Consider the following 13,011-nt stretch of genomic DNA (forward strand, 5'->3'; position numbering starts at 1 on the left):
TACTGGTCTTTACAGGGTCAGATTTGTTCCCTCTAAAGTACAAAGTCTTTCCTAACAGCAATAAGTACAGATTTGTACCATTTAACCTGCAGACAAAAGGTACATTCAGTATTCTGTATCACTGCACTAATAAACAATATATATTTTAATTGTACATTTTTAATTTGAAATCCAGACAATTTTGGATCATCAAGTTTTTGAGCCATATTCAGTTGATGATAATGTTTATAATGTTTATAATCTTTACTGGCACAAAAAACACGGGTACAAAAAAGGACTTTTACTGAAATCTGTACTTACTTTTCTTAGTGTGTGAAACATTAGTATTCTATGAAGTTAAGCAAAAACCTGCTTATGAATATACTGGTGTTGTTGTTAAGACAGTTTGAGCCGAGTCTGAGTCAAGACCCTGGGTTTTATCATACACCCAGTGCACCACAATGCTCTTTTTTTTTATCTTACACCCCATCAAGTCTATTTTTTACACCCGGCACCTGCGCCCTTAAAACGGTGTCAGAGTTCAGAAATAAATCTTGGTGATGGGAAATACAGGTGTGCCACTGACTGATTAAAACCTTGACAACAGTCCAATCCAGTCTTAGCCATGCAGGAGCGCTGTATGCACTGCTTGCTCTCAGGGCATGTACACACAAATGTACGCTCCTTAAACACACAAATAAATGCACTGCAGCACACAAATCCAGCTTTTAATTCTATTTTTAATAAATAGAATAAAGAATAAAATAACATTACTGTTCCCTTAAATGAGCTGCTGGTGTATCTTTACAGCGTGAACGAGCAGGTCAGTATCTGTCTCTGCTGAGCACCACCAAAAGCACCACGCTGTTAAGATACAAACGCACCAAAGTCAGAGTTCATCTGCCTCTTAAAGGGAATGACAACTAGCACATGCCTTTTAAACGTTTCGAGCTGAACAAGAAGTCATTTTTTCACCTTCACGATACAAAAGACACACGACACACCCTAAATCCAGCTGTGGATGTGCAATTAACTGGTGCGCTTTAGATCACTAAAATTGGGCTCTAAGACTTTTAGTGATGGAGGACTAGTCAAGACTGAGACCAGGAAAATTATCATTTTCAAATATTCATTGTGTAAAGCAAAAGCCTCATCCTCATTTGTGGAATGCAGAGATAGTACACAGGAAAAATTATATAAATAATTCCAAACAAAAAACAAAAAAAGTATTGTCTCAATAATACTGTTTTATGTGGTAAATGTAATATATGACAATCTATGTGTCACGTCCTTGCCCTGTGTCCTGTTTGTCCTCGTGCCTGTGTGTTCCCTACGTGACCTGTGCTCCTGTGTTCTGCCTCAGTACCTGTGTTAATTGGTAGCTCCAGTTTTCACTTCCTGTGTGTGTTATATAGTCCTCCTGTGTCAGTGTTTGCTTGTCTGTCTTTGCACCTTCCCATGTTGTTTTGTCATTTCACATTTTTCCTATTGCTCTAGTTTTTCTTGCTCAGTGTTTATCTCTGTTTAGTTCTTGTTTCCTGTTTATTTCCCTAGTTTACTCCCTTGCCCTGTTTAGTTTATCCTGTCTTGTTTTAGTTCCTTGTTTGTTAGCCTCCCTCATTGTTTATTATTATCCCCACTGTTTGCCCAGTGAAGTTAGTTATGAATAGTTATTAACTGTTTATTAAGCAACATTAATATTACATTTAAGTTAGTTTAGTTATTTTAGTATGCAGATGGTTTTGAATACAGTGGAAACAATAGACTGAACATCATATAGTAATACAAGTTTGTGAATTTATAACTTAATATAACCCATTTACATCAGCCTCATCATATGAACAAATACTAGTTTTAGCTCCCCATCATTTGTCTGCTAGTTTTAAGGCAGAAGAACAAGTCTGACTTTTCAGTAAAAAAACCTTATAAATCCAGAAATAGCTGTTTATAAGATTGAGGAAATTAATTAGAGGGAACACACTAAAACATGTGGAAACAAAAAACAATTATTGCCTACACTGTAAAATCCAATAAGTTGACTAAACTCAAAGCTTTTGTTGTAACCAATTACCTAATACATTTTCAATACAAGTTCATGTAATATACTTTTTAAGTACAGTGAACTTAACAAATACATTTACATATATTTAAAATGATTATTTTTCTGAACTTGCATTTAGTCTTCTTTCTGGTTTCATTCAACTATTTTTTAAATACACATAGAAAAGTAGATACAGGAAACAGTAAAGAATTAAAAGTACTGAGAGCACAGCGAGAACACAGAGTTACTGCAGCTCAGTAAATGATGCTCGTTCTACAGCTACAACACAGAGACCAAGCATTTAATCATAATATGTGATCTACAAGTTTACCTACTGTAGCCCCGGGTGAATCACTACACACTGATGGTGAGTGTTAGTCAGAAACTGTTGGACACACCCAGTATGCAAATATATTGTGACAGAAGCCAATGAAAAAGAAGCTGCTAATGGCAACAGACTAAACTCAGTTATTATAAGTTGGTTCAACTCAAAGATCTCAGTTTGAATGTACAGTATATGTATATGTATATGTGCTTACGAATGTTCAACTAACTCAAAATAGTTGAGTATTGTTTAGAAATCTCCAATTTTATGTAAAACTAAATTTATTTGAGTTCAAACAACTTCTGGGTTTACAGTGTTGACTTTTGCTGTTTACCATGTAGGCTACTGATCACTGATCAGCTGATCTGTGGGATGATGTTAGCAGAATCAACAAAACTATTCATGAATACAAGAAGATTATAGATATGTTGTAAATAAAATATCCTTCAGTTTTGTCATGTACACTGAAAAAATCACTGTGCTTGATCTACTTAAAGAAATCATGTCAACTTTTTGCATCAGATAATTAGGTAGATCAAGCAATAGTAGTGCTTGTATTTACTACTTAATTTTCTCCAGTAGTGCTAACATACTTTTTCAGGAAGTGTCAACTTAAAAGAGTCCATTAACACTACATGGGAAATTTAAGTATCGTCAACTTAATTTTCTCTTGTACACTGCTGACTTAAAAAGCGGAGTTAACTCAACTTAAGTGTTTAATTTGTCCTTTTTAAAAATGATCTGTTTAGTCAAATAAACTAACAATTCATCTTTATTTTAACACACTTTCAAGTTAATAAAACTTTAGTAATATTCACATAACTTATCATTTTAAGTTAATCATGGGTATTCTCAACATATTTATTATATAATTATTTAACAGTATAATACTGGAGTAATACAGGAGTAAACTGGGTAAAGAGTGAACTCTGTAGCTCAGAGTCAGCATACTGTGATCACCAGAAACACAGAATAAAGTTAATGTGCTCTTACAGCTCTACAACACTGAGACCTGCCAATCAACATGTATATTATAATTACTGCACGCCCAGGATCAGGTAGCTTTGGGCAACAGACAACACAAAGATGGAGAGTAAGGGAGAGGCCACACCCAATATGCAAATATATGGTACCAGGAGCCTATAGGAAAGCTGCATGAACCAACACTGTAGAAAGAGCATTGACACAGGTAGTGACTAAAACTCTAGTAAATATAACAAGACTTTAGTTTGTTGTGAACCTAAAAAGATTTGTTGGGATTACATGAATAAATTATATTAAGGAAAAAATACACAATGTCTTGTATTTTGAACAAATGTGGAGTAATTAAAAACTAGATATATTCATGTAAAGGTAGAAACATATTTTTTGTTGTTAAAAACACAGATTTAATTACGTTACATTTACTAACGCTCAGTTTTATTCAAGGATTCAAGGATTCAAGGAGATTTTATTGTCATTCGCATCTTATGTGGTACATGAGGTGGAACGAAATTGTGATCTCACGATCCAGTTTACACCCAAGAGCTGTTATTAAATAGATATATAGATAAAAGTACAATAAAGGAATACAATAAAAATAGAATATACAAAATAGTTAAAGATAAATACCCCAAATGAAATAAATAGAAAGAGTAGACAGGTTGCAGCAACAAGTCCAGAGTGCAAATGTGCTATAGCAGCATGAAATGAATTAGAGCAGTAGAAAATAAAGTGTCTCAGTGCGGGTAAAGTGACCTTGTTTGTGCAGTAATTGTCCTTGTGTGTCAGTGCAGTGTGTTGTTAAGTGGAGTTTAAGAGTCTTACAGCTTCCGGAATGAAGCTGTTTCTCAGTCTGGTTGTTTTGCACTTGATGCTCCGCAGCCTCCGTCCTGAGGGAAGCGGGACAAAAAGTGCATGTGCTGGGTGGGTGGGATCCTTCCTGATGCAGGTGGCCCTCTTCCTGCATCTGGAGGTGTAAATGTCTGTGGTGCTGGGGAAGCTGACTCCAACAATCCTCTGTGCAGCCTTCACCACCCTCTGCAGAGCTTTCCTGTCTGCAGCAGAGCAGCTTCCATGCCACACGTTGATGCTGGAGCACACGACGCTCTCCACCACACATCTGTAGAAGGAGGTGAGGACTGCGCTCCCGAGTCCAGCTCGTCTCAGCCTCCTGAGGAAGTAGAGCCGCTGATGTGCCTTCCTGACCAGAGTGGAGGTGTTGTTGCTCCAGGTGTGGTTGCTGCTCAGGTGCACCCCTAAGTACCTGTAGCTGTCGACCACTTCCACCGCAGATCCTCCAATGTGCAGGGGGAGGTGGGCATGCTGGCCTCTTCTGAAGTCCACAATCATCTCCTTCGTCTTCTTTACGTTGATGCAGAGGTTGTTCTCTCTGCACCAACCCTCCAGGTGTTCCACCTCCTGCCTGTAGCTGGACTCATCTCTGTTTGTGATGCATCCAACCACTGCTGTGTCGTCTGCAAACTTCACAATATGACAGCCTGGATGGAGAGGTGAGCAGTCATATGTGAGCAGTGTGAACAGGAGGGGGCTCAGCACACAGCCCTGAGGGGAGCCAGTGCTGAGGATTATAGTGGGGGAGGAGATGTTGTGAATTCTCACAGACTGCGGCCTGTTGGTCAGGAAGTCTAGGACCCAGTTGCATAGCGAAGAGCTCAGTCCTAGTGAGGAGAGTTTATTTATCAGGGTCTGTGGAATCATGGTGTTGAAAGCGGATGTGAAGTCCACAAAGAGCATACGGACATAGGAATCCTTCTGCTCCAGGTGGGTGAGGGCAGTGTGGACCACGGAGGAGATGGCATCCTCTGTGGATCGGTTCTTCCTGTATGCATACTGGTGTGGATCCACAGTGACGTTGATGGTGGCTTTGATGTGGGTCTGAACCAGTCTTTCAAAGCACTTTGTGACTATCGGAGTGAGGGCTACTGGCCGGTAGTCATTTAGACCTGTCACTGCGGAGCTCTTGGGGACTGGGATGATGGTGGCGGTCTTCAGGCAAGTGGGGACAGCTGCCTGGATGAGGGACGCGTTGAAAATGTCGGCCAGGACGTCCGAGAGCTGGTCTGCGCAGTCTCTTAGCACCCGTCTGGGGATGTTGTCCGGGCCAGCAGCTTTTCAGGGGTTGATCCTTCTCAGCGTCCTCCTTACTTCTGCTGGTGTCACGCTGAGGGGCTCCTCTCCTGGTGAGTGTGGGAGTCTGGTGCTGGGGGGGGTGTCAGGATTCTCAAAGCGGGCGTAGAACTTGTTGAGAGCCTCAGGCAGGGATGGGTCTTTGGAGCTTTGTGCAGCGTTGGATTTGTAGTCCGTGATGCACTTGATGCCCCTCCACATGCTCTGTGGATCCTGGGAGGAAAAGTGTCCCTGGATTTTCTGAGCATATGCAGCTTTTGCCCTCTTAACTCCAGCAGTCAGCTGTCTTCTAGCCCTCCTGAGTTCGTCTGGGTCTCCAGACCTGAAGGCAGCATCCCTGGCTTTCAGCAGAGAACGCACCTCTGCGTTCAGCCAGGGCTTCTGGTTGGGGTAGCAAGTCACAGTCTTGGTGGTAGTGACATCCTCAGTGCACTTGCTGATGTACCCAAGAACAGCAGATGTGTACTCCTCCAGATCCAGCTCCCCCTCACACTCAGCAGCATCCCTGAAGACCTGCCAGTCTGTGCAGCCGAAGCAGTCCTGCAGCACAGCGTCGCCGTCACTGGGCCACACAGTGATGGTCTTCTGTGTGGGTTTGGAGCGTCGCAGCGGGGGGTGGTATGCGGGGACCAGCATGATGGAGATGTGGTCTGAAAGCCCGAGGTGGGGGCGCGGGAATGCCCTGTAAGCGTCTTTCACGGAGGAATAAACGCGGTCTAACGTATTATTACCTCGCGTTGGGATGTTCACGTGTTGGTAAAACCTCGGCAGCGTGTTCTTCAGTTCTACGTGGTTAAAATCCCCCGCTACCACGTAGAACGCGTCCGGATGCTTGTTCTGAAGCGAGCTGATGTTCTCATGGAGCTCCTTCAGCGCGTTGTTAGCATTAGCATCCGGTGCTATGTAAACAGCAATCACGAACACCGCCGAAAACTCACGAGGCAGATAGTGAGGGCGACACTTCACAGTCAGCTGTTCTGTCGCCTCGGAGCAGTGGCTGTTTACCAACACGCAGTTTGTGCACCAACCTTTGTTTATGTAGACGCACAAACCGCCCCCCCGGGATTTTCCAGATAAAAGGCTGCGGTCCGCTCGGAAGAGCTGCCGGCCGGCGAGCTGGAAGGCTGAGTCCGGCATGGTGTGATTCAGCCAGGTTTCCGTGAGACAAATCACAGCGCAGTTCCTCATCTCCTCAGAAACATTCATCCTCAGCCGCAGCAGGTCCAGCTTGTTATCCAAAGCGCGGACATTAGACAGGAAAAGCGACGGAATCGGGGGCCGGTTAGCATTAGCCTTTAGCCTGGCTAGCACCCCAGCGCGTTTTCCTCTCTTCTGACGCCGCTGGCACCGCCTCCTCCTGCCCTTTGTCTGCAGCGATCCGCTCCCCCACGCCGGAGCGCGGAGGAGCTGTAGCTCGCCCAGCGTAGCTCGTATATTATTGTCCAAAGTTGCTGTTTTACTGATCAAACTGTCCATAATCCTCAAAAGTTCGGTTCTGCTATAACTCACACGCGTGGGGTGCGTGAAGTTGGGTTCAGAACCGACGGAAAAACAGCTCAAAAAAGGGTGTTCGCTAGGAGCGTGAGTAGCCGCTGCACTACTGCGCGCCGCCATCTTGTATTTTTCTCAGTGTAGGCTTAATTCTAAAACAGAATTAATTTTCTGTTTTATCTCGATAGTAATGTATTATGAAGTCAGAAATACATTTGGTTTACAAAATGTGTTTATTTTAATGCATATTGTCCTTTGTTTTGTTTAATTTGTGTGAAAAGCCAGACTGGTGTAATGATCATAGTTCAGTTTAGGTGCATGCAGGGATATACAGGTTACTGTTATTAATAAAACAAGTCTTTACCTTGTATTCAAAGCTGTGACCGTGGAAATGCGCTGTGTGCACGTCCATTTCCTTTCCCATTCCCATCAGATACCAGTAAACCTTATCTCCAACCTGCATGTTCAGACCAGGGAGGTTTCCATAGACCAGACCATTAATTCCTGTAACGCAGAGGCAGAGGATGGTCATCATTCTGACGGGTATTTGATGTTGTGAATAATAATTCTGATATGTAATGTAAAAACATCAAGTTTATCATTATCATTATAATAATACTAGCTGAAATATTTGAAGCACTTTACAATAAAATTACATTAATTAACAGTACTTACAGCAGTAATAAACATTGTTAAATGGTTGAGTTATACGTCAACTAATTATTAATTGACACTAGTTAAAGGTCTCCACTTGTTCCTGTTCTTTGTAAAATACAGAAGTTCTTTATGATGCTGCACATGATGAAACTTTTCCGCAACCTCTATTGTCTGCAGTAGCTAGTAAATGAAAATATTCAGAAAAACGAGTTGATCTTCGTCAACCGGTGAATATGTATTCATGGCCCCGCCCACTTCGGCTCGGGACCGCCCACAGACAGAGCTGAAGCCGGGCTGCTGCAGAGCCGACACTGTCTCATCAGCTAAAGAGCTTACAGTTCTGTTTACACAGTTAGTTACCGTTAACTATCTTGTGTAAGTAGCTGAGGTAAGAGTTTAGTAATGCTAGCTTAGCTGAAAGAAATGTTATCAATGCCATGTGACCGAGCGCCGCTGAGCGCGCCACTGAACTAAAGCTGTATCTCTGAAAACATTTTGTCCTTTGAGTTTTAGAGCTGTAAAATTGACTGTGGGGGAAGGCAGGTAGGCGTTCTCGGCTCCAGTGCTGTTAGCCAATCAGAGGCAATATGTTTGCATGTATGAATATTCATTAGCAAGAGCCGAAATCCTGTCCTTCTTCAGAGACCAGTAATCCAGTGATCTAAAGCAGGGCTAAATAGAAACACCTGAGAACTTTTATTTCACAAAAAAAAACAGCTCACATGGTATTCATTCATGCACTACTGATATACTTGCACTGTCAACACACACTTTAATTCCCCAAAAACTGTGAACTTTAAGAACTTTACGCACTCATTCACTTTACCAGCCTTAAGCTATATACCATATTTGCACTACTGTTATATACTATTTATACTGTCATTCCATCTCAATCACCATCACTATTGCACTATTGTCTTCCGTCTTACGTATGTTTATTGTGTCTTGTTGTTTTGTACATTTAGTGTCTCCCACTCTTTTAGATTATATATCTATTTCTTTTTACTAACATTTATATATCTATTTCTCCCCCACACCACTGCACCTTGTTTCTGTCTCATGTATGTCTATTGTGTCCCTGCTGTATTGTACACATAGTGTCTCCCATTCTCTTTTATTATATCTATTATCTGTACTTGCTGTAAAATTGGGAAGGAGAGTAACGTAATTTCAGTTCTCTGTATGTCCTGTACATATGCAGTACTGACAATAAAACTACTTGACTTGACTTGATTCATACTAGAGACCACAAAAAAAAACCAAAATAAATTAAACAATGATGGAATGAGACCTTTAAAACATTCATTTTCTTTAAAGTTATGTCTCAATTATTATTATTATTTACAACATTCTTAAGCATTACAATTTAGTAATATTAATTAGTGTCATAATAATTAGTTACTTAAGTTACATTACTTAAGCGTTTAGCAATGTTTAGTACTGTTGTAAGTACTGTTAATTGAAATGTGTTGGTTCTGTACTCACCATGCATTTTGTTGCTTTCAATAAAATCCGGATCCTCCTTTAATTTGCTGGGAGGGTTTTTAACATGAGTTTTGATATTATCATCTAGGTACCAGGACTGATTCTCATCAAACACCGTAAAGAGCAGCGCAAACTCCTCGATCTCTTTCTTCAGCCCTAACTTCCTCAACAGGCTCTTTTTACAGATGACCAGTGGACCAATCAGCCCACTGTAGAAATCCTGGAAAACAGTGATGGCATAGTTATTGGTAATCTCACTACTGATTACTGATTAACCCTTTAAAAAGAAACTTTCAAGTTACTGCTGCCTCAGCATAACAGTTTTCCCAAAACTCAGTTTACTGGAAGCTTTATTCCATCTTTGGGACATTTATACTTTTACTAAGGAAAAAGGCAAAACGTGACTTAAATAAGTATCTTTATTCTGATAACTGGATTCCAAATTGTAATGCGTTAGATTACTCATTACTGAAAAAATGGTCAGATTAGAGTTAAGTGGTACTAAGTAGCGTGTAACGTGTGTTACAAATAATACAGTATAGTTTTCTGCTTGAGAATATCATGGTGCTTTTAAACCAGACCAGAATCCAGGCCAAGGTTCACATGTTGCACCAAGTCAAAGTCTGCTTTATTGTCAATATATGGGCAAGAATACACACTGCCGGTAAGTGATGATTGGGGGGGGGGGGAGGGGGTGGTCAATAAAAAAAAAGATAGAACTGAGTGATGAACTGGTGAATGGCTTTATACAAAATAACACAAGATACTAAAAACACAAAAGATTGACGCTATCAGTGTCCATCATTAGGGCTGCAAAGTTTAGTCGGTGTAATCGACATCATTTATATTATTGTTGGTGCGGAATTTCATTGTTGACTGAGCGATAGAAAGAAAGAGCATATACATGAGAAAAAAAGGGCGAGAGAGGAAGACACACACATGGTGAGAGAGTGACAAATCCTGAGCATCCTGATTGGCCTCTCTTCATGCTTAGTTGGCCAATAAGGTTTTAGTGTGGATGGGACTTAGCTATTAGCTGTTATAGTAAATACATATTTAAATTACACATTTAAATAATAAAACTTTATTTTCATTCATTTCAGGGAGGTATCTCCTAGTAAAATAGTAAATAAAATCATAGATCTTCTGAAAATAACATCCATCCAGCCTGATACAAGCAGTCGTCATCTCACGCCTCGACTACTGCAATGCCCTGCTATGTTCTTCTCATACAGAGTTCCCCAATGGTGGAACAAACTACCTTCTACTACCAGATCAGGAGAATCTCTCGCTATCTTTAATAAACTCCTGAAGACAGAGCTCTTCAAAGAGCACTTACTCTCCTAACACCTCTAACTAACTACCTTCCACTACCAGATCAGGAGAATCTCTCACTATCTTTAATAAACTCCTGAAGACAGAGCTCTTCAAAGAGCACTTACTCTCCTAACACCTCTAACTAACTACCTTCCACTACCAGATCAGGAGAATCTCTCACTATCTTTAATAAACTCCTGAAGACTGAGCTCTTCAAAGAGCACTTACTCCCCTAACACCTCTAACTAACTACCTTCCACTACCAGATCAGGAGAATCTCTCACTATCTTTAATAAACTCCTGAAGACAGAGCTCTTCAAAGAGCTCTTACTCTCCTAACACCTCTAACTAACTACCTTCTACTACCAGATCAGGAGAATCTCTCACTATCTTTAAGAGACTCCTGAAGACAGAGCTCTTCAAAGAGCACTTACTCTCCTAACACCTCTAACTAACTACCTTCTACTACCAGATCAGGAGAATCTCTCACTATCTTTATTAAACTCCTGAAGACAGAGCTCTTCAAAGAGCACTTACTCTCCTAACACCTCTAACTAACTACCTTCTACTACCAGATCAGGAGAATCTCTCACTATCTTTAATAAACTCCTGAAGACAGAGCTCTTCAAAGAGCTCTTACTCTCCTAACACCTCTAACTAACTACCTTCTACTACCAGATCAGGAGAATCTCTCGCTATCTTTAATAAACTCCTGAAGACAGAGCTCTTCAAAGAGCACTTACTCTCCTAACACCTCTAACTAACTACCTTCCACTACCAGATCAGGAGAATCTCTCACTATCTTTAATAAACTCCTGAAGACAGAGCTCTTCAAAGAGCACTTACTCTCCTAACACCTCTAACTAACTACCTTCCACTACCAGATCAGGAGAATCTCTCACTATCTTTAATAAACTCCTGAAGACTGAGCTCTTCAAAGAGCACTTACTCCCCTAACACCTCTAACTAACTACCTTCCACTACCAGATCAGGAGAATCTCTCACTATCTTTAATAAACTCCTGAAGACAGAGCTCTTCAAAGAGCTCTTACTCTCCTAACACCTCTAACTAACTAACTACTTCTAACCTCATTTCCTTCTTCCCCTCCTTCACTCCTCTATCCCATTATTTCCCTATGACCTCCTTTAAGCCCTGTCTAAAGATGTTTTACCTTTTACTTCTATTATTTTTGTACTTATTGCATTATTGTAAGTCACTTTGGACAAAAGCATAATGTAATGTAATGAATGTTTCCTATAATATACTTTGTAATTTTTAGTTTAATATATGTACGTCAAACTATCAAAATGTATCTTGGGGACTAAATGTTTAGCTCTCCTCACCAGTAGGAAGTACAAATGGAGGGCATGACAAAAAATAATCATGTCTAATTGATTAATTGACTAATCGAACAAATCATCGACAAATTAGTCGACTACTAAAATAATCATTAATTGGAGCTCTATACCTCGTCCATAGGTCATCCATTAAGCATCCAGAGCTATTTGCAATTAGGAAACTTTCACAACAGGGTGCTCTATTTACCACAATGTTCTGTATTTGATTGAACCTTGAACTGTAAAATGACATTATTTTGTTACAGTTCAGAATAGAGTATGAATAAATTTATGGTGAACTGTCTAAAATAAGGTGGTAATATACTGTACCTTATTAACATCTACTGTTGAGTAATAAGCTCCAACACTGCATTCCTCCTGCTCCTCTGTCGGTCCAGCAGTCTTTGGAATGTACCAGGTGTATGTTTGAGTTTGTCCTGTGGAGAACACAATGTTTTTATTAGAATTATCTGGGTTATTTGATCTGATTTTGCTTTGTTTACATTTATTTTTTATTACCTATAAAACAGATTTCATCCGTGTGATATCCAAACTCCAAATCAAATCTAACTATCAATACAACATGATTATTCTATAATATTATATATTATATTATTCTATTATTATATATATTATAATTAATCTAAATCACTGATCAATAGTTCAAACTGTCAAATACACTGACATGTCTCATCATGACTAATCTGCCAATTATTTATTCGATTAGTCGATTAGTCAGTTAGACGTGATTATGTTTTGGAGATACCTTCCTGAAATGATTGACTGACTAGGAAAATAAAGTTTTATTATTGAAGTAAATATGTATTTACTATAACATATAGCTAAGTCCCATCCACACTGATACCTTATTGGCCAACTAAGCATAAAGAGAGGCCAATCAGGATGCTCAGGATTTGTCAATCTCTCACCTCTCTCACCCTTTTTTCTCTTATATACAGTCATATGAAAAAGTTTGGGCACCCCTATTAATCTTAATCATTTTTAGTTGTAAATATTTGGGTGTTTGCAACAGCCATTTCAGTTTGATATATCTAATAACTGATGGACACAGTAATATTTCAGGATTGAAATGAGGTTTATTGTACTAACAGAAAATGTGCAAAATGCATTAAACCAAAATTTGACTGGTGCAAAAGTATGGGCACGCTTATCATTTTATTGATTTGAATACTCCTAACTACTTTTTACTGACTTACTGAAGCACAAAATTGGTTTGGTAACCTCACTG

The 13,011-nt window shown here is 39.9% G+C and overlaps 1 protein-coding gene across 1 annotated transcript in view; it reads right to left on the bottom strand.

The window, feature by feature from the left end:
* The window catches only part of LOC103036101 (ceruloplasmin), a 56,726-nt gene that overhangs the window by 3,012 nt on the left and 40,703 nt on the right, over positions 1-13,011 (bottom strand). Inside the window, exons 16-18 of the mRNA XM_022669471.2 lie at positions 12,093-12,199; positions 9,108-9,327; positions 7,330-7,469 (exon numbers count right to left, since the gene is read on the bottom strand). Coding sequence (XP_022525192.2) covers positions 7,330-7,469; positions 9,108-9,327; positions 12,093-12,199 — 467 coding nt within the window. The remainder of the gene's footprint in view (positions 1-7,329; positions 7,470-9,107; positions 9,328-12,092; positions 12,200-13,011) is intronic.

The sequence above is a fragment of the Astyanax mexicanus genome, chromosome 16 (genome assembly GCF_023375975.1).
Source record: "Astyanax mexicanus isolate ESR-SI-001 chromosome 16, AstMex3_surface, whole genome shotgun sequence".
NCBI classification, from domain to species: Eukaryota; Metazoa; Chordata; class Actinopteri; order Characiformes; family Acestrorhamphidae; genus Astyanax; species Astyanax mexicanus.